This window comes from Leptonotus elevatus, chromosome 14 (genome assembly GCF_054856555.1).
Source record: "Leptonotus elevatus isolate MCC_2025b chromosome 14, RoL_Lele_1.0, whole genome shotgun sequence".
Classification (NCBI taxonomy): domain Eukaryota; kingdom Metazoa; phylum Chordata; class Actinopteri; order Syngnathiformes; family Syngnathidae; genus Leptonotus; species Leptonotus elevatus.
The window spans coordinates 15,728,167-15,749,198 of record NC_141252.1 but is presented as its reverse complement, the minus strand read 5'-3'; the positions used below and the strand labels follow the sequence as shown (position 1 = coordinate 15,749,198).

The 21,032-nt window shown below is 39.8% G+C and overlaps 3 protein-coding genes across 3 annotated transcripts in view; 1 reads left to right on the top strand and 2 right to left on the bottom strand.

Moving 5' to 3' along the window:
• Window positions 1–1,855: 1,855 nt before the first annotated feature.
• On the bottom strand, window positions 1,856–8,180 carry qrsl1 (glutaminyl-tRNA amidotransferase subunit QRSL1). The gene is made up of 11 exons (XM_086094732.1): window positions 8,066–8,180; window positions 7,680–7,839; window positions 7,506–7,604; window positions 7,328–7,424; window positions 7,000–7,161; window positions 6,750–6,925; window positions 5,210–5,322; window positions 3,820–4,012; window positions 3,572–3,689; window positions 3,220–3,425; window positions 1,856–2,997 (listed from the first exon to the last, which is right to left on the bottom strand). The coding sequence occupies exons 1-11, from the start codon at window positions 8,087–8,089 to the stop codon at window positions 2,786–2,788; spliced, it is 1,560 nt and encodes a 519-aa protein (XP_085950858.1). The 5' UTR covers window positions 8,090–8,180; the 3' UTR covers window positions 1,856–2,785.
• Window positions 8,181–8,278: 98 nt separating this feature from the next.
• On the top strand, window positions 8,279–12,057 carry rtn4ip1 (reticulon 4 interacting protein 1). Its single transcript, XM_086094449.1, has 9 exons — window positions 8,279–8,748; window positions 8,927–9,078; window positions 9,160–9,228; window positions 9,306–9,430; window positions 9,510–9,558; window positions 9,631–9,767; window positions 10,160–10,343; window positions 11,601–11,693; window positions 11,896–12,057. Exons 1-9 carry the CDS (start codon window positions 8,493–8,495, stop codon window positions 12,013–12,015), a joined length of 1,185 nt encoding a protein of 394 aa, XP_085950575.1. The 5' UTR covers window positions 8,279–8,492; the 3' UTR covers window positions 12,016–12,057.
• Window positions 12,058–12,693: 636 nt separating this feature from the next.
• crybg1a (crystallin beta-gamma domain containing 1a) overlaps window positions 12,694–21,032 on the bottom strand; it is a 50,378-nt gene continuing 42,039 nt past the window's right edge. Inside the window, exons 8-23 of the mRNA XM_086094447.1 lie at window positions 19,850–20,027; window positions 19,140–19,279; window positions 18,704–18,830; window positions 18,598–18,633; window positions 17,633–17,793; window positions 17,400–17,526; window positions 17,156–17,301; window positions 16,411–16,537; window positions 16,318–16,344; window positions 15,953–16,065; window positions 15,693–15,825; window positions 15,471–15,610; window positions 14,671–14,794; window positions 14,404–14,562; window positions 14,066–14,228; window positions 12,694–13,806 (exon numbers count right to left, since the gene is read on the bottom strand). Coding sequence (XP_085950573.1) covers window positions 13,718–13,806; window positions 14,066–14,228; window positions 14,404–14,562; window positions 14,671–14,794; window positions 15,471–15,610; window positions 15,693–15,825; window positions 15,953–16,065; window positions 16,318–16,344; window positions 16,411–16,537; window positions 17,156–17,301; window positions 17,400–17,526; window positions 17,633–17,793; window positions 18,598–18,633; window positions 18,704–18,830; window positions 19,140–19,279; window positions 19,850–20,027 — 1,990 coding nt within the window. The 3' untranslated portion in view covers window positions 12,694–13,717. The remainder of the gene's footprint in view (window positions 13,807–14,065; window positions 14,229–14,403; window positions 14,563–14,670; window positions 14,795–15,470; window positions 15,611–15,692; window positions 15,826–15,952; window positions 16,066–16,317; window positions 16,345–16,410; window positions 16,538–17,155; window positions 17,302–17,399; window positions 17,527–17,632; window positions 17,794–18,597; window positions 18,634–18,703; window positions 18,831–19,139; window positions 19,280–19,849; window positions 20,028–21,032) is intronic.

Below are 21,032 nucleotides of genomic sequence, written 5' to 3'. Positions count from 1 at the left end.
AGTCAGGCAGAATCCTCCTGTCAATTTTTTTTTTCAAGATATTAGGGGAGACAGTATAATTTTTGCATTATTAAACACTGTATCGTTAATTTTCATCACTTGAGAATGGTTTGTCAAAATAACAGACTAACCACTAGTATAGATTTGCACAAAAACATGAAATAGGCCAAATTTGGACATATTAGAGCTCCTCCCGATGCTCTTCATCTTGATGTAATTGCAAGGTGCCCCGATACTTTCGTGTACTGACCCTCATTAAGAACCTATCAACTAATGGGAGTACTTGTTGTTATAGATTAGGATTATTACTGTACATCCAATTTGTAACCTCTCTAAGATATATCATCACGATGAGTGAATTAAATAAGGCTCTGAAACTGAAACCTAGGACTTATTTGATCTTGAGCAACGATGAGTTCACAATTGTGTAAATGTAAGCAATATTTGCATTTCTCTTGCTATTCAACATTAGTGACAAATCAGTGAGCAGCCCGATGTTTTCAATGCCTCCCTCCACGACATGATGCTTGAGTGGGCATCTTGTCAATTTTGAAGTTATCGCACGCCACATACCCCAATACGAGATAAGCCAGCAAAAACATTTCCGCGAAACATGGTCACATTCAAATAGGGTGGCCAATCATTTGGCTGCCACGGCAACCGTCTGTGCAGTATGTAACCCTGCTGCTAGTTTGCTGCAGATAACATTTTGCGTGACCTGCTTTTGATGCGGCATACGTGAAACTTATTTGTCACTCAGGAAGCTGTCACTTTACGCTTTTATAAGTTTTTTTTCATTATACATGTGTCCCCACAATGGCTTGACTATGATAAATGTGTGTGTGCGCATGTGGCAGTAGAAAATAATAAACGCGTTTGCTATTCTGAATTGAGCTTGCCTTGTGTTGTTTAATGCTGACTAAATACAACACTGCCCTAGCAGGTGGAACAATCTAGTCTTAATTGGGTTAACCATGTCTCACCACAGACACAAAAAAAAGTTACTTTAAATACAGCACATGCAATGTGTTACTCTCAGTGGGAGTCATTTAAACTTAGCTAGCAAGCTAAATGTAGCAACTGCGAGCTAGGATTTGGAGTGGTACAATTCCAAATCTGAGAGAATGAGGCAGGTTATTTTAAATGTGCAGAAATATGTACAGCAAATGATTTCTGGGATTACTTTAGTGAATAATTTATATGAATTGAGCTCCCATGCAGTACCAAAAGCAAAACATTACATTTATGTAAAATGACCAGTAAGCATATTTGGGCCAACTTGCAAGTGAACTGTCTTGAGTTATTTGGAGTCATCAGAGAGCAGGGATTTATTTGAGTTTCTGTAAACACTTATTTTAGCACCTTTCCAGCTCTGTAATTGGATGTCTGGGTTCATCTGAGCTCCCTTGACACTTCAATGCAGAGCTCCTCAATTACATTGCTACGTTTCTATAGAACTAAAACCAAGCTAATATATTTTCATCCTCTCGCTCTCTAAAATAAATAGCCTACATTTTGACCAACTGTTTTTGGACAACTTCTCGTCATTAAGACAATTGTTAAAACTTGCAACTTAATAATCAATACGTTTGCAATGGTGTTTCAGTAATTCCAAGAACAAGGCTATGTACATTTATTTAGTACCGTAATTATTAAAACATTCAAAACTATTGTCCATTGACAGTATGACTTTACACAGGTGATCATTTAAGAGGGCATACAATATGCGCACATCCATAATTCCCATCAAAGGGCTGAGCAATTGAAACACAGAAAAAGTGTACATCAAATTAAAATATTGCTTTTTTCCATGGCCCAAGATGCAGTAAGTAGTAGCTACTTGGGTGAGCCCCCCCCCCCCCCCCATACAATCGATTCTCATTTAGTACGATCCAGAATCGATTTTGAATGGCCCAAAATCTATTTTATATTCTTGCCATTGTCTGTGTGCGCCTTTATTTGGAGCGCTGTTCATGTGGTACCCGATTTGGCCACTTAGGGGCAGTGTGGTTCCACGTGGTCTAATACACTGTTAAGTTGTAGCCACATTAGAGAGTATAAGGAAAAAGTTACAATCAAGTTATTCCAATAAAAGTTTTGTTTTTTTTGCAGTGTGGAGCCGTTCTTTTAAATGATAAAAGTGCCGCGAGTAGCGCGCTAATTAGCATTAGCGAGTCAGACTGGAGTAGATCATTACAATTCCTTGCACATCTATAGATTGAAGTAAAAATCATTGTCAATCAAATCATTTTGAATCAAAAATTATTCCCAATCGAAAATCGATTCTGAATCGAATCGCAGGCCGAAAAATCGGAAACGAATCGAATCGTGAGACATTCAAAGATTCCCACCTCTAGTAGCTACCAACATTTGGCTATTGGCTAATTGCTGGAGTCATCATAGGAGACAAAAACAACCAAACAAAACCCCCATCTCAATCTCTGATACATGATTTCAATAGTTACAGCATTTTTTTCCAAATAAAAAGTTACTTGATGCATTTCATAATTATTTTATAAACAAGGCTGTGCTTTGATAAGGTAATTTAACTAGATGACAAAAAGAGTGATGTCATGGACGTTATTGATGCTTGTACCGTTGTGACCACCATTATGTATAATGCAGTTACACTGATTTGTTTGATTCGCTTCCACATTGTTCAACACAAGAGTCAAAAAGCTGATTTCTGTGGCTGGCTGTTTCACTACGGGAAACGTATGCATGGCTTTTAAAGTCTTTTTCATGGACTTAATGACAACTTTCAATCTTTAAGTAATAGATCTATTCATCTGTGCCCCCCCGCAAAGCTAATATTGTAACTGGAACTGTGCCCGTCGGATTCCTCAAAGTCACTGATGGAGGGAAACCCAACCCTTTGTTCGATCCACTGGGCAACACGAAGCAGCTTCTTGTCTCGGAAGGCGGGGCCTATGAGCTGTAAGCCAATGGGAAGGCCTCTTCTGGATAAGGTAGTTGGCACAGAAACAGCAGGGAGACCTGGAGCGAGGACAAACGAGAGCTGAAGGACAGTTCATGGAAAGGTGATGATTTTGATCTAAAGCGGAGTTACAGGTTAATTTGGAGAGTGATAACAAGCAGGAAGAAAGTCAATCAATGACCTGATGGAAAACATCTCAGGTTTTCATGACCATACTGTAATCTTTCTTTCTGGAAGTAAAGTGGTTGCGTCTGTTTTGAATTTCCTATTTATCAGCTTACCTGCCATGTTGGCGGGAACGGTGAAGATATCCTCCTGCGCACTTCGTGTTCGGTTGTCTTCTTGCGTGAAGTCAGCGTGACGTGCGGCGTCTGAGAGAGTGGTGGGTGTCAACAGCACGTCAACACCCGAGCCGAACACGCGATTGAAATCGGTCGCAATCAGCCGACGAACCCTCTGGGCTTTCACAACGTAGTGCTCGTAGTTTCTGACAAAGTGGGAGGAAAAAGTTACAATCGGAGAAGAAGGAAAAAATGCCCTAAATGACTGAAATTTGAATTCATTGATTGTGTTAAATAACTGGTTTATGATATATATATTTTTTTGTCTCATGAGGAAAAAATGTTGCCTTACTGTTTGAGCAAGAAGTAGTTTCCAGATAATATTCTGCCTCTCACAACGTCATTGAAACCCTCATGTCGTGTGGTGGCATACATGGCCTCTGTGGAACTGTTCACTTCGCTACGATGGCCTGATCAATAAGGGTATGAATGAATACATATCATCGTCGTCATCGAAGTCTATCTGAGATCCCCTCTAGCCTGTCAATAATGAACACCGAGCACAAACACAGATTTCCTGTGGTACGTGAACGCATTTACCATACTGCAGGCCATCGAAGCGCGCCATGTTCGATGCCACCTCAGCACAGCACAGGATGTGGTAACACGCAATGGAGAACGGGCTGTGGGGGAGGGACACTTGCTCCACACGCGCACCCTCTTTCTCAAACATGTCGGCGACCCGACTCCACTGTGCAGCCGTCTCCTCGGACAGTCCAGGGGCGTGGAACTCCTGAGCCGGATGGGAGGCACACGCAGCTTTGTTAGTTTGTCGGTGTCTGTCGTGATGGGTGTCAAAGTAGTGTGTTTATTTTGGGTTCATTTAAAGTTCCTTTAACGCTACTAATTTTTACTTGGAAAGCCTGTACTGGGGGAATTCCAGTCGCAACGCAGGAGACACATCCACGTCAAAATTTAGCATGTAATAATAATGCATATAATTTGTGGAAACTGGGGTCAAGTTGTATTTTACAATTGTAAAAATGTGCATAATTTCACAAGTTACTTCATGCTATAGATTAGATAGCTCTTAATATGAAAAGAAAAATGCACTGAGCTGTCACCAATGTCTTACGAATGCAATGATGCCATCTAGTGGCAGAAAAAATGACCCCAACATAAATTCATATCACACTTGTTTTTCAACAGTATATCTTCTTAATTTTAACTCAATTTTATGAACTATTATGAAATTACTGTATCAATGACTAAAAGAGGCAGCCATATTTCTATTAGTTTAAACATTTCCCCCCAGTTTTATGTTAACAAGAGTATTAAAACGTATCCCCTTCAGACCCTTTGATGATTGCAGTGGACATGACATATTTAACCAATAAAACAGATAATTTTGACAATGTCAACCCTTCTAGTTCATGTACAAAATGTTATATATAAGCTTGGTAAGTTTACAACACGACGTTAGTCATATTATCCTGGCGTCTACTATAAAAAATAAAAACATGAGATAACCCCTAAAAAAAAATTCCCATGTTGTTCATATTTGGGAAAAGAGTCAAAATCAGCACACAAATAAAAAATAAAAAAAATTGCCCAGTAGAAAAAAAATGAGTGTCTGAAAGGGTTAATGTACCGGTACGTTTAGAACAGAAATAAAATAATTTCTTTCTTTGTCAAAAAATAAAATAAAATAAAATAAATTAAAAAAAAATATTATTCCTGCGTTAACTATAGTGTCATGCGATTAATTACGATGAATATTTTAATCGTCTGACACCCCTAGTGTCTAATAAGATTTCGGACACAAATCAACATCCATTCATTTTTGGTATTATGATACCATGCCAATCCAAGAAGAAGGCAAAAACTAAACACAGTCAAATCATAGAACATCATGATGGTTAAGCGAATCATTATTGGAAAATGAAAGTTTAGTACGATAAATATTTGCAAAAAATAAGAGTAAATGAACCTTTGGAATTCCTATGCAGAGGTTCTTGACGTCAAAGTTTTCAGGCAGCTCTGTTAACGATGGGGGAGCAGGAACTGTGGTGGCGTCTTTTGTGTCAAGGCCTTGGAGAATACCTGGTTGATGTGTCAACAAGATCTCAGATAAGATTTTCCGGTTTCAACATTTGCGGTGTTTACAATGCAACAAATGAATAATGCTTTTTATTCATTTAGATAGGTGATAAGAGATTTTTTTAGGACCACATTTGGTAACAAAAGGAGGCATATTATGAAAAAAAAAGACTGAAAATGTGTCTCTGGGATGTCTGCACATCCATCAAGTGCTGTCAAGCTCTAGAACAGGAAGCACAGATGAGCGGGGTTTTAAGGCCCATGTCGCACCTGTGGGGCAAGACACCTGACACCCATCATAACGTTTGCCTCATCATTGTCAGGAATGTACTTGTCAAGTACTACTTGTACTTGACTACTTATTCATCGTTCACGGCTGCATTGACATGCCAAAGAAGACACTTCTCCGTGAAGTCCAATTGCAAAACAAAGTTGAAAAGTTTTAACTGTACGTGTGATACTTCTCAACATTGTTGTCCTCCCCACCAATTTTCACATTTTAGAAAAAATAAATAAAAATAAAATTGGAAGAATTTACCAGTAATTGTTATTCAGCATTGGTAGATAGAAATGATTCATCCTTGTGAATCAGTAATGACATTATTCATATATTCAAATAATAGACCTGTTACCACAACAATTGGAAAATACTACATCCCTGTTTCTAGCAACTGATGCGTTAAGTAAGGTCCGTTCCAGCTAGAAAATATGTTACCTAATGCCGCACTAATATAAAAGCTACTATTTTGCACTTTTCTTTAAAGTTTATATATAATTGTAGTCACTTTGTAGCACAGCTAATGACTATGATTAAGTTTGACTTTTGAAGTTTGAGTCTATGTATCACATTTCGTTGCAAAAAAACATTTTTTGTGGTTTATTTCAATCAATTATTGTTATTTTTAATGATCAATTAAATTGTAATATTTATTTTTCAATTGTAAAGAGACTTTGTGGAAACCTCATATAGCACTGTAATATGATATAAAGGTTATTAACTCATTCACTGCCATTGACGGCTATAGACGTCAAAAATTCATTTGAACTATTTCTATTAGTTTAACATCTTTTACTATCAAGAGTATGAAAACCTAGAAAAATAATTTAGAACAGATTAAACGTTAACTAGTGAAGTCATGTGATTAGTTACAATTAAAAATGTTAATCACCTGACGGGCCTAATTAAAAAAAATATATATTAAAAATAAGGGGCCTTTAATTGTAATTAATCGCATGATAATTTTATAGCAGTTATAAATGTACAATAAAAAAAATCTCAGTTTTCATAAAAAATTTAATGAAATTATAATTTTTTTTAACTAATAGAAATACTTCACATGAATTTTTTACGTCTATAGTCGTCAATGGCAGTGAATGAGTTAAAAACATGTCATTGCATGGGTTAAAAATAATTTCCAAGCACAACCTACCTAAAATAATGGCTGCATCGCTGACACTTCGTGTCACAATGCCTGGAACATCAAAGGAGTTGACCAGAGGTATGAGGCCATGTCTCGACAGCAGCCCATACGTTGGCTTCAAAGCCACAACGCCACACAGCGCGCCGGGGTTACGGGTGGAACCACCTGTGTCCGAGCCTAAAGCGCTACCGTGAACACAAATCACAATTATCATTCTCTTTCACTTTCTAACACTTTTGAGATTGATCTGATGTCTCACAGGTAACTGGTCAGAGAGGCCACAGCTGCTGCGCTTCCTCCTGAACTTCCTCCAGATATAACCCAGTCAGAGTCCGGTACCGCTCCTGTACGCTCACAGTAGGGCGAAGCGTAGCTCCACGGGTTCCTGACTGGTCCAAATGCACCATCGGTACTTCCCGAACTGGAAGACAAAGAAGCAAAATGCTGACAAACAATAGCTGTAACTGATTTTACATATATGGTAAAAGTGACATCATTTGTCCCAGGTGAAATAACATTCCAGATATCGGAAATGTTAATTTTGACTGGCTAACTAAATGTTTTGATACTTCCAACAATGCTTGTACCCCATTGCAAACTCGTCCATGTTGGTCTTCCCAAGGAGAACAGCTCCTTGGTCAAACAGCTTCTGGACTACCGTGGCATTGTATGGTGGAGTGTAGTCTGTAATAACAAGCATCAGCGAATCGCCACTGCTTAGTAATAATATTAAAGCAACGCACAATGAGCATGTCCACACAATACCTTTAAGCATACGTGAAGCACATGTGGTCTTGACGTTCCTCGTGCAAAAGTTGTCTTTGACTGCAAAAGGAATTCCATCCAGAGGACCTTTAGGGGTGCCTACAGAAGAGCATCAAATATTGTTGTGACTACACAAAGCATATTCTACACTTTAACAGCGGCTGTTTTTTCCACCTCGTAGGAGTCTGCTCTCTGCTTCATAAGCCTGCTTTAAGGCTAGGTCTTCTGTTACCGTGATGTACGCATTTAGATGCTGGTTCTGCTTGATGCGGTTCAAACACTTTCTACACAGCTCAGTTGGAGAGATCTTTCCCTCTCTGAGTGCAATGGAAACCTGGAAAATTAAAACATACATCCAAAGCTTGTATGCTGCGTATATGTAAATTTCGGTCATAAAATTGATACATTAGAAATGTTACATGGTTAGTGGTCGTGTAGTCATTTAGTGATAGAATTCGATATTCATTTTACACACAAGCCAGGTAGTCAGATAGAATAATCTATCTAATGTTACATTTTACACGCTAAAACGCAATTTTTAAACACGAAGCCGCACTGACCTCTCGTAAAGTGAGGTTGAGCATATTTACGATACGCCCAGGATTTAGCAGTCAACCTTTACAACGGTGTGCTTGCTGCATCAGAAGGCTGACATGTTTATTTGGAAAATCCGGCTGTTGTAACAACGCTTTGTTTCATTGGCCTGTACTTTGAGCAAGCTTAGATCTGATTGGTTGAAACAGTAATCCCGCTCATTTCCGGAAGTGTTTTTTTTATTAAGAGAAGTACGCCGTTTTGAAAGGACAACATATTTCGATTTCTCCAATATGATAATTACAAGAGGGAAAATGTTTACAGTAAGAATGCGGTAGTACTTTACGAAACGTTCATAGGTCAGTGCAATGAAGGCTTTGCAGGTATAATCGTCCCTTTTCTTACAGGGGTGGCAATTTTGGTGTAATTTGTTAATAATTGAACTATCCAGAGATGGCAGCTCTTAGACGTGTCGTGGACAGTAGGTGGTTATTTCACCGTGACATTTCAAGAACATCAGCATGCAGATTTTTCAAGACCTCCAGCAGCTGCAGAACTGTCATGCCCGCATGGGTCATTGATAAATATGGTGGCAATGATGTTTTGCGGTTCACCAAAGATGCCAGATTCCCCATCATCAACTACCCTAATGAGGTTATTGTCAAGGTGTGTGCAGCAGGACTGAACCCAATTGACGTCAGCATGAGAGGCGAGTGACACGTTTGTGCTCATGAATATTCAAACTGTAGCTGTGTGACAATCACACAGAAGCACAACACTACTGTGGTTCTGATCAAACGTACCAGTACACCGAAAGCAAAAGTCATCTTGAGATGTTTTACAAACTGTAATGCTGTGTGCACTAATGATATCTTGCATTCTGCCAGGTGGCTATGGCGCTGTTACCATGTCCATGAAGCGAGACCCTCTGAACTTGAATCAGACGGACAATGAGTTCCCGCTCATCCTGGGGAGGGACGTGTCTGGGGTTATCATGGAGTGTGGCCTGGATGTGAAGTACTTCCGAGAAAGGGATGAGGTAAAAACAGACTGACGCACATTTTTATGCATTTTTATTAAATCAAAGATTAAAACCAGAGGCTGCGTGTGTCCTTGTCAGGTGTGGGCTGCCATCCCACCGTGGAAGCGCGGAAGCTTGGCTGAGTTTGTTGTGCTGAGTGCCAATGAGGTATTGCGTCATAAAAATGCAATGGAGGTATTTACATGTGAAGGCTGACGTGTTCGCGTTTGTACTGTCACACTCAGGTGTCCCTCAAACCAAAGTCACTTAGCCACGCAGAGGCTGCAGCCATCCCTTACGTAGCAAACACGACCTGGTCGGCGCTCGTCAACACCGGCGGGCTCACAAAAGACAACTGTGCCAAGAAACGGTGAGGGAACACACACACACACACACACACATGCACGCACACACACACTCTCAATTCTCTCTCTTCTTCTTCGTCACAGTGTTTTGATCCTCGGTGGGTCTGGTGGAGTGGGAACCTTTGCCATCCAGGTACGTGTGCCAAATCTCACACAAAATTTAATATAATTTCAAATAATCTTGACATTCATGTTACTGTTGTAGATGCTGAAAGCGTGGGGAGCCCATGTGACCGTAACATGCTCCCAGAATGCTGAGCGTTTTGTCAGGGGGCTCGGAGCGGACCACGTTGTGGACTACACGGCCGGACCCGTTGAAGTGCCGCTCGCTGCCCTGGACAAGTGAGAACATTCCGTGTCATACTGGGGATCCTTGACAGAGCTGGGCAATTTCCAAAAAGCGTGTATTTTATTTTATTTCTCATGATACCAAATAATCTTTAAAACAGTTTTCCCCCCCCTCCAGCAGTCATTTGCATCAACTTGCACAGAAATAGTTGTGGAAAATAAACACACATTTCACAAGTATGTTAATTTATCATCAAGTGAAAACAAAAAGTGCTCCTAGAATTCCCCCCTTGGACAGGATTTATTCTGGCTACATCAAAACACCTTGGGGGGCAAAAATAAATAAATAAATAATGTGTTTGCATTTTAAAACTATTGTACATACTAAAAGTAATTATATTATGTTGTAATTTTGGACTGCTCCCATCCTCCTCCTCCTCTTGAAGATTTGACCTGGTCCTGGATAACGTTGGAGGCAGCACAGAACGCTGGGCGCTGAATCTGCTCAAGCCATGGAGCGGCGCCAAGTACGTCACCCTCGTTACGCCCTTCCTCCAAAACACTGACACGATGGGGATTGCTGATGGAATGTTGAAGACCGCCGTCACTGTAGCCTGTAAGGCCCTCAAGGTAGGGGGAATTTTTTTCTTCTTCCTTAAAACCAAGTTGACGGCTCATTGACTAACATTTTCAAAATTAGGTTGATGTATTATTCTACAAGGGCATGTACATAAATACATAAATAAATGTGTTTACTTTCACACTTGGAGGGTGGGAAGATACACAGCTGTTAGCACACAAGCAATTAAAAAGTCAATTTTCCATAATCTTGGATAGAAGTTGACAAACGTTTTGCTTTTGTCACAATAGCACCCTCTACTGGATATCTTTTTTTCATCTGTGCATGTTAGGTGAGACCCTCGCATCATCACATAAGAATAATATCCATTATGTCCAGTGTGGTAGAGAGTGTGTGGGATGATTTGAAGCAGGAAGTGAGGAGAAATTAATTTTGAATTCTGATTTATTTACAACAGGCTGTATACAGTATTTTCCTCTAGGTCGGAAAAAATAGTTACAAGCAGAACAATTTATTATTTATTTTCCCAACTACAATTAACATTTGTATGAACCTGTTGCAATCAAGACTTATTATTGTTAAGTACTGTAACTTATCAAAATGTACAAAATTGAAGAAAATTTGTCAATTGAAATGTATTGCACTTAAAAGTTAAATAAACATTTGACCCAATTATCAATTTCAAAATAAACTATATTAACAATTAGAGCAGTGCTTCTCAATAATTTTTTTATTAGTAAGAAGAAAATATGCCCCGCCCTCCAACTCTCCTCCATGACAATAAATAGGATAATTTTTCAATAAAATTGTTGTAAGTGCACCTCTGCAGTCTGCAGAGGAGCTAATAGGCCTTGCTCTGTGACAATGAGAGCGCCACTGCCACCTACTGTGGTGGATGTGCAATTACACTTTAATATGAAGAAGAGGAAAAAACCTTCCCTGTGGTCACACGCTTTTGTCATAAGCAGCAGGTGACCGCACCCTTCTATCAAAACCTGACACTCTTGTCTGGAGGCCCGTGTTTTGTAATGTCATTTCGTATTTGCATGGAAAACAGAAACTTATTACTTTGACGCCATCTATTCTGGTTGCAGTGCCAAGGCACTATGTTGAAGTAATTTGAGTATTTTCATTTTTACAAAAACAGTACTTGGCCACATATCTATGGACAATTATAAACCTTTTTTTTTAGGTGTGGCGTCACGCAATAGGGCTTCCTTCTTTTTGACTGAAACTGATGTTTTGTCACATGACCAGACCTCTAGAATCAAGTTTGCCTTTCATTTGCTGGCTCCGTTCTCTTGCAGCACCTCGCTAAGGGGGTCCACTACCGTTGGGGATTCTTTGCACCTAGCGGTCCAGCACTGGATGAAATAAGCGAGATGGTAGATGCAGGCCAGGTACTGTATGCTAGATTATTCATAGTCTGACCAACTTTAATGTGATGGAATCACAGGTCACAACCATTCCCATCTATGGACAATTTAGAATCTTCATAGGACTTAACTGTTATTGTAGGTAACCTTTTATGTTTACAGAAAAAAGCATCAAATTAGCTTCGAGATGCACAAGTGACTTTGCCTGTGCTGGCTTCATTTGCAGATCCATGCAGTTGTAGAAGAAACGTTCAGCTTTGCGCAGGTTCCTCAGGCCTTCGCGAAAGTGGAGAAGGGTCACGCCCGAGGAAAGACTGTGGTCCAATTCGACAAGTTGGATACATGATGCATAGCATAAAAAAATTAATAAATAGACAAGTGTATGAAATCTTGATGTGTTTGACTGCTGAAATTGAGTGTAAAGACTATTTATACCTTCTAAATGCTTGCAAATGTTTTATTTTTCACATCTTAAAATAAATGTTCATTTTAAAGCCTTCGTTGTATATTTTATGCCATAACAATAAGTATCGATCTATTTGATGGTTTATTTAAACACACCAAAAAAAAAGCTATTTGTATATTTATCCACCAAAAAGCCTTTGACAGATCTGCAATCATTACCGTAGTATTGTAGTACCTTCACACAAGCATGGGGGAACATGCAAACATCACACGGGAAGGCTGTAGCTGAGATTTGAACCCTCAACCTCAGAACCTCACATGTTCAAATTCAGCCATGGCGCATCCCCGTCTAATCCAGCATAACCAAAATTCCACCTGTTGACAGCAATTTTGCTCTGGTACAGTATTTTCATCTTTTAGCATTCCAGGAGTTTCCATTTTATTGGGGCCAAAGTTCAAATAGTTCTACATGGCAAGCCCAACTAATAAATCTTAAATGAATGCAGTGTTACACTTAACATTGATTTATTTTTATTTTTTACAGTCGCGGCAACAAACTGTTTCAGAGTCAAAACCCTAAATATGTTGCTTGTCTGGAATGATACACGAGAACATAACAGGTATTTTCTCTTTTATATATTTACATATTTACAACAGTTGATTCAAAATTTAAAATCTAATTACAATCTAATATGAATCTCATTCAGTGTTACTCTGAAAACATTGCATAACTTACCAACAGTAGTGAAAAAGATGTAAATAAAATATATCTTTGGAGTTGAGACTTCATTGCGTCCATCAACATGAGATGAGGAAACAGACACCGTCCATGTAAGTAGAGACGTCACGTACCAGGAAGTCAAGAGAATTGCAGCATTGGGCTGACATTACACTATGAGCAAAATGCAACACATAAAGCAAAGGCGGCTACATAAATAAGAGCATATTTCTCGTTTTATAAAATACAAAAACAACAAACGTGTTAAGTTAACGATTACTTTATAATCAGAACATAGTTACTAGGGGTGTGCCAAAAAATCGATTCTCATAAGAATCGCGATTCTCATTTAGTACGATTCAGAATCGATTCTAAATGTCCCAAAATCGATTTTTTAAAATATTTTTTGTATATTGTCTTTTCTTTGTCTGCGTGTGCCTTTATTTGGAGCGCTGTTCATGTTGTACCCAATTTGGCCACTCAGGGGCAGTGTGGTTCCACGCAGTCTAATACACTGTTAAGTTGTAGTTCCAATAAAAGTTGTTTTTTGCCGTGTGGAGCCGTTCTTTTGAGTGATAAAAGTGCCGCGAGTAGCGCACTAATTAGCATTAGCGAGTCAGACTGGAGTAGATCATTACAATTCCTTGCACATCTATAGATTGGAGCAAAAATCATTGTCAAGCAAATCATTTCGAATCAAAAATCTTTCTAACTCGAAAATCGATTCTGAATCGAATCGCAGGCCCAAAAATCGGAATCAAGACATTCAAAGATTCCCACCCCTAATAGTTACCCTCCTCCACAAGGGTCCGAATGCTACAAGAGTGCAGTGTTTGTGCAAAGTCCCACTCAGGATCCGTCTGAGTGGTGTGTGTGTGCTCCACTAGCGGAGCCACATCTGAGGGCCACAATACGGCCCGGCGTGTCACAAAATCTCCAGTGTCCATCTTTGGTTTGGTTTTCCCTCATCGAACGTGTTGAGGATCACCTGGTTGTGGTCGTACTGCTGACCTCCTGTGATACACACCAGAGTGTTACATCATGTTATGCCGTGGAAGATCATCAAGTGTGCATCTGCACTAATATATATATATATATATATATTTTTTTTTTAATCATGTGTGTGTGTTTGTTTTTTTAACACATGTATAAGTGTTAAGAATATTAAAATGCCTGCCTGTATAAATGACATTTCCATTAACTCCACTAATGGTATTTTTCTTACTTCACTGTAGTTGACTAATATGATCAAATGGAGCCAGGAGAATCTGACCTTTAACCTCGAGGACTAGGCCAGGTTGGAAGTGGCAGCGCACCAGACCGTCCAAGGTGATGTCCCACAACTGGTTGTCTTTTCCTCCTTCCGGAGACACGCAAAGTCGACTGCCTGCCATCACCATGTTACCTGTCGTCTCCAGGCGACAGTCCTCAACCAGCTGGACGCAAACAGGACCAAAGTGCATGCAAGGTCACTTTTTGTTTTTTTTGGTCATCTCGCTCCTCAACACCATTGAGAAGTAAATATTGTGGAGTGAAAATTCAACATTTGTGGCTAATTTACATCATACATATTATTGGCAAATACTCTCATTATATACACTTCATGCTTACCTTGCATTTAAGCTGACCGTCTCTGTATAGCCAGAGTTGCTCTATGCCGCCTGTGTCTTCCACAGTGTGCACCCTCATCAGCTGGACGTCTTCCAGCGCCCCCGTTAATGACATCAGACATCCCGTCTCCTTGTTCCGCAAACGGACACCGACCTGTTTCTGTTGGCCAAACACATCAACAACATTTACTTCGCCAACGGAAAAATCCCTTTCAAGTGTCACAATGAGCAAGACAGATGATGCGAATTCGCATCGGTCCCTCAATACCTGCAGCAACGGCCGCAGTGATCCGATTCCCTTCCATCCACTGAGCTTGCACCAGTCGGCCACTTGACACGGCCGGAGCAGAACCTGCCGACCGCGGTAGTTGCTGCCTTCATAAAACACCCACCTAGAAGTGACAAGTGAAAAAAAAAATCTTTATATGGATGAGCTCTGCCGTTTTTCCCATCTTGAGCACAATTACTCTTAACTCATTCACTGCCATTGGCGGCAAAAATTCATTTGAACTATTTCTATTAGTTTTACATTCCCCCCCACTTTTGTTAACAAGAGTATGAAAACCTAGACTTTTATTTTTAATTTTTTAAAGATTATTAAAATTTAGGGGCGTCAGGCGATTAAAATTAATAGCATGCCCTTCAATAGTATACATCACAAATTTGATATCTGTTCTAAATGAACTATTTTTTCTAGGTTTTCATACTCTTGTTAACAAAAGTGGGAAAAAATGTTAAACTAATAGAAATGGTTCAAATGAAATTTTGACATCTATAGCCGTCAATGGCAGTGAATGAGTTAATAGGATGCTATACTGTTAAACTTCAGCTAATAATATGCAAAGGAATTTCTTAGAGATCTGTTACAACTTTTGCAAGGCTAGGAAGATCAGAAGACATAAATGCATTATTATAAATCATCATCATTGAATGAATACTTTGCCAGTGAAGCCGCTGCCCCCCCCCCCCCCACCCCCACCCCAAAACAACTGCTTATTGTATTCAACTGCTGACAGGAAGCTGCACGCAAAAGCCTGCAATTCAAAACATAACCTTCTTAATACGTACTTTCCTCCTTCCACCACCAGGGAGCGTATGTGAGCAGAAAAGCCTGCTTGATGCAGGTTCACAGCCCCACGGGTCAGCACTACCCTGCGACCTGTGCAACCCGCCTTGCTGAATAGCAAGAGGGAGGGGAGAGACAACTCCTACAACACAAGAAAGCCGAGAGCTTTAGTACTCGCATGCAATATGACGCTAACTCAACACACAAACGCACAAAGCACTTACATGGTCAACAGTTTGCATGGAACAGATCCTCACATCTGAGGACAGGAAGCCCATGAGCTCTGTATCCGGATATTCTCCTTCCTCCAGTAAATACATGTTGTCAGTGAAGTTGCCGCCTTCATATGCGATCCAGCTGATGCATAGATGAAGACACTGTTAATGACCTATACTTTCGTCAGTGTCAATTAAAAGTACTCCCATATCCTTGCAAACGTATACGGATTTTTGCTGTAAGATCAGTTCAGTTGTGATTCCTGTACCTGCCAGCCAGCACCTTACAGGACCTGGGCACAAAGTCCTCATGCAAAGCTGCTGCACTGTCCTCCAGAACCAGCGGCTCACCCTTAAAGTTGGGCTCAGAGAACAGCTTCACCTGCACAGCAATACAAGCACACATTTATGGGCTCGGGACCAAGTGTTGAATGAATTGCATTTTTTGACATTTTGCTTTCTACTTTATGGAATCTGTTCTAGCATGACTGTGGCCCAATACACAAAGAAATAGCAAATGTGAGCCGTGCCCCTCTTGCGACCTCAGACATCACCAGCGTCCTTCTGGATCGATGGACACAAATTCCCACAGATCCACTACAACACTTTAAGGGGAAATGGTTACACTACATACCTTGAACTGAGATTCCAACAATGTTTCCTGTAAAACAAGAAATGAGGGAATCAGGAATGAGGTTTCTGAACAACCAAAGTGATTTTTGTTTACATTGAAGACTGGCTGGATGGATGATATCTTGAAATTGGGGGCACCCCAGTCTTCTGGACACGTATACAGGCCTCTCTCCAGGATGTAGAGCTCGCCGCTGAATGCAGGATTCTCAAATGCCACCCAGCTGTCACCAAGAGAAGAAAATGGAATGAAAGTGAAAACATTCAGTATGTTAACCCATAAAGGAAAAATTGAAAAGTCCATTTCCAGCTAGCTTTATTGATGAAGGTTTGCTACATGGTGACCACAATTAAAACTCCTCAGAAATAAAATACTAACTAGTCCAATATTGTGAATACTCTTTCACAATACCATCAATGCAAATATCTAACCACAGGAAATGAAAACTATTCAAATCAACGATATGGGGAGATCAGTTGCGCTAGCTTATTGTGAACTATATCCTCGGGGGTTATTTGTACACACCATCGAGGTGTGTCAAGTGTTTTGAAAAGTAACAGAACTCTTAGTCATGTTTGTAAGAAGAATAGCACACGCCTAAAACTGCAAGTGTCAGCATGAAGGGACACAATAAGAACATTTGATGTTCCGCCTCCCCGGACTGGGCTATGTTTTGAAGTCTCTACTTCTTTCCAGCCCATTTCACTCTGGATGGACCCTTAATCAGAACAATGGGTGGAATCTGAAGCATTTGTGTTTACAATGCACATCTGAAAGCGTAAAACAAAAAGAGACACATTTTTTGTCTCCCTAAAAAAAAAAGGGGGAACATTTGACTTACAACCCACTGAGGACGTTGATGGATTGGGTTTTGACGCCATGGCCGATGTCCTGCATGTTGACAACGGGTCCCATTAGATCCACATTGAACCCTCGCTCATCCAAGTTGGGCTCACTGAACAATTTGATGTGTGGGGACAGGAAATTCTAGGGGAGATAACACCTGATAAGAATTTGTCTCACAATCCATTATTGTAAAATATACAACATTAGATAAAGGTGCTAAGTAATATCATAAAGCTTACCGCTCTAATGGGCCGAAGAGAGCGTAGACCATCCTCCGCTCCCCCCCAATCACTGCAATGAGAATACCCCCCTTCCTCCAGGATGTATTGCTGACCCTCAAAGTCTTCCTCTTGATAGCCAACCCAGCTACCAGACAAAAACACAGAGAGGGTATTTTAGACATTTCAAACCCACAGTGCCCAGGAATATTAACATATCCTACCCACTTGCATCTAAGAAGTCAAATACTCACAGACCACCAAGTATCTTGAGGGAGCCCACTGTCGAGATTGTATTCTTAGTTCCGCCAGAGCTGCCGTGTTGTGCTTCTGCCTCTTCCTCATTCAAGTTGTACAAGTCACCATCCACCTCGAAACACTGGCCCTCAAAATTGGCCTTCTCGAACATTAGTGCCTGAAGACGCCAAAAGGGAAGGAACCAATTAACGGACCCTGCCCAGTGGATTTGTTTCCTGGACCTTGAATGAATTATGTTGGAATGCAATTGCATGGAAATTCCAACACCGACGGCACCATTGCAACCTAATGGCCATTATTTTGCTTGATTTTCTGGAATATCAGTGGACATTGCTACTGGACACTTTGAATTGTAACTGAAAATACAATTTGTATCACAAAGTTCACAATCAGAAACATTAATATTGTTTACTCCTTCCAATTTCACATTTACACCCGTTCATTCGATATTTCAATAGTTAGAGTCATGCATTCTTCAACTTGCATGGACAAGCAGCCAATTTCAATCCAAAAGGTAATGAGTCACAGAATATGATGAGAATTGTAAACTTTGATGGTTTCAGTCAAATATCTTTAACCCTTTTTCGAGTGCAGCAATAATGGCGGCAGAAGGAGCAGTAGCACCTGAGCTTGTAAAACGGTCAAATTCAAGACTTCTTCCACAACTAATAACCGTCACATATTGTACAATACTGATACGTTTTTGTCATCACCGCTGTAAAAAGTGATATCTGTGGATGATTGTAATTTGCCAAATTCCGTTCTGTTTATTTACATTACGCAAATATTACTTAATTTACAGTATGTTAACTTAGGACAGGTTATTTATCTTAACTACTAAGATCTTCATATCTACTTCCTACTTTTCTCTTACAATTTAGAGAAAACAGTGAATGTTACAGTCAATATATCTCATATCATACACAAACATACTGTAATGTAAGATTACGAGATTACAAACCTTGACTTCTTGAGGATGTTCCACCTTTATTGCTCCCTGTAAAGACAGACAGAGACTATCAGAACGACGATGATAGCGTGCACGGTATATACGGTGTGCTACTTACAATCCGAAGGGGTCTGAGAGAGCCAACAAAGGGCTGAGAGAATCCCCATGTCTCTGAACAAGGAAACTCGCCTACTTCCAGCACTCCTACAAAACCTCCAAAGCCAGGATCGCTGTACACAAGCCAGCTAAACACATGCAGAGAAAGTTGTTTTGTAAAGACAACACAGTGATTATGAGCTTGCAACAAGCACCTATTAATTATAATTATTGTCTTTTCATAACCATGATCCCATGATAAAGCTGGTCTTTAGACTTAAAAACAGATGTTGCACTTAGATCACGTGGCAGTGCTTTCAAGGTACTAACTGTACATGAAAACAATGACAAGCGCAAACTGAAAAACAGGGATAAATAATGCGTATTAAACAACCTTAGATCTTCAATTAGTACCGGTAAACAATTGCTGTCACATCACACTCGTTGCATCAACTTACACTCCAGAATGGACCTTGATGGAACCAGTGGCTTGGGGGATCCCAAAGGAGCCAATTTCAACTGTGTCATTACAGTAAGATAACACCCTTCCCAAACCATTAACTTCTGTAAACAGGTCAATTCTGGGTTGACTATAGTCCTGCAACAGACAGAATAATCAGAAATACTTTTTGATTAATAATGACAAAAGTCCAGTTATTCAAGAGAAACGCTCTGTTTTGTTGTTGTTGTATAAGATGCCCAGCGGGATGCACTGTGGTTGTAGTTGACATTTGGAACACTTGTATTTAAAGTTAAGCATAGAAAAAATAAAAAAATAGGCATTTCCATTGTTATAAAGATGCAATCCAGTAACTGCCGTGAAATATTCTTTGTGGCATAATAGAAATTATAGTATTATTTTGCAGTGGTGGGTAGAGAAGCACTGCATAATGCTGAGTGTTGCTTGTAGTATTTTAGTTACCTCGTTTAGCTGCATGAGAAGGACAAAATGTTGGGAACACCTCTCAAGGTGTTTAAATATAGGGCAACATAACACTGCAAATGACAGCCACAATAATTAATGTGTGGAATATTAAATAAATAATTAATCAAGAATCAGAATTGTTGGTGTAGTTTTTGCATTGGATCTCATCAGCATAATTGTGGCCAGTGAGTTGAAAAAACCCAAACGCGAAGTGAGAGATTTAAGCCCAAGGCAGCAACTTACGTTTACTGCCAGTCGAATCGAGCCGATGGTCAGGGGTGTCATTGAAATAGGCTGACCCTTCTCATCCAGAGCTGTTGGGGCGCCCTCTTCAGCCCACATGTTCACTATATGATCTGTATGACCTTCCTCGAGGGCAATGACTCGACCCTGGAAGCCCTTGTGTTCATATAGGAGCCAACTAAATAGAAAACAACATTAGATTATTAGACATTTAACTCATTTGCTCCCAAAAACATTTTAAACATTATCATGGTCCCAAAAACGTTTTTATACGTTTTATTTTTATGCTAGAGCACACAGAAGGCTTTGATGCAGCTTCTGCACTGGAGAGAAAGCTTAAAGTAATGGTAGTTATTACAAAAACGGCCAGCAGGTGGTAGCAGAGTATAAGAGATCAACCAGGGCCATGTTGCAAAAAGCTCTTTCTCCCACTGTTTTCAACAGATTTGTGAATAATGATGAAACTTAGATACATTCTAATGCACGAACATCTCTACCAGATAAAAATGCACAAAACTCCTCTCGTTGTTCATATTCAACAAGGAAACGGTAAGTAATTCTGCGAGAACATAATTGCAGCATCCATTCGTCTGTTAGGTTTGTTTGTTTCCCCCCGCCATCGGCACTTATTGGTTTCGTCCTGCCTAATTGGTCTGATCGGAAAAAGATCGGCTGCAAACGTATCACCGGGAGCGGTACAAGATGTATTCTCCGGAGTTTGTGAACTCACAAATACCGCAGGAATTCATCTTGCTGGCAAGGTTATGAGTTGATAATAGTACATGAAAAGCCTATTTCCAATGATGTTGGGACATTGTGTAAAATGTAAATAAAAATAGAATACAAGGATTTTCATATCCTTTTAAACCTACAGTATATTCAGTTGAATACAACACAAAAACAAGATTCTGAATGTTCAAATTGATGGAAAAATAAAAATAAAAATTGGTAAATATTCTGTAATTTTTAGTTTGATGACTGCAACACATTCCACAAAAACTGGGACGGGGTAACAAAAGATTGGGAAAGTTGAGGAATGCTCAAAACACACCATTTAGGAACATTCTAAAGGTTAACAGCTTAAGTGGAAACGGGTATAGAAAATATTTCTCAACATACAATTGCAAAGATTTCAGGAATTTCATCATCAATGGTTCATACTATCATCAAAAGATTCTGAGAA

Excerpts from the sequence above, each read along its gene's own strand:
- qrsl1 (XM_086094732.1), bottom strand. The coding sequence starts at position 8,089 with ATGCTCAACCTCACTTTACGAGAG. Across the intron at positions 7,840-8,065 it reads TCAACCTCACTTTACGAGAG|GTTTCCATTGCACTCAGAGA; the intron begins GTCAGTGCGGCT and ends TTAATTTTCCAG. Across the intron at positions 3,690-3,819 it reads CTTCGATGGCCTGCAGTATG|GCCATCGTAGCGAAGTGAAC; the intron begins GTAAATGCGTTC and ends CTTATTGATCAG.
- rtn4ip1 (XM_086094449.1), top strand. The coding sequence starts at position 8,493 with ATGGCAGCTCTTAGACGTGTCGTGGACAGTAGGTGGTTATTTCACCGT. Across the intron at positions 8,749-8,926 it reads AATTGACGTCAGCATGAGAG|GTGGCTATGGCGCTGTTACC; the intron begins GCGAGTGACACG and ends GCATTCTGCCAG. Across the intron at positions 11,694-11,895 it reads AGATGGTAGATGCAGGCCAG|ATCCATGCAGTTGTAGAAGA; the intron begins GTACTGTATGCT and ends CTTCATTTGCAG.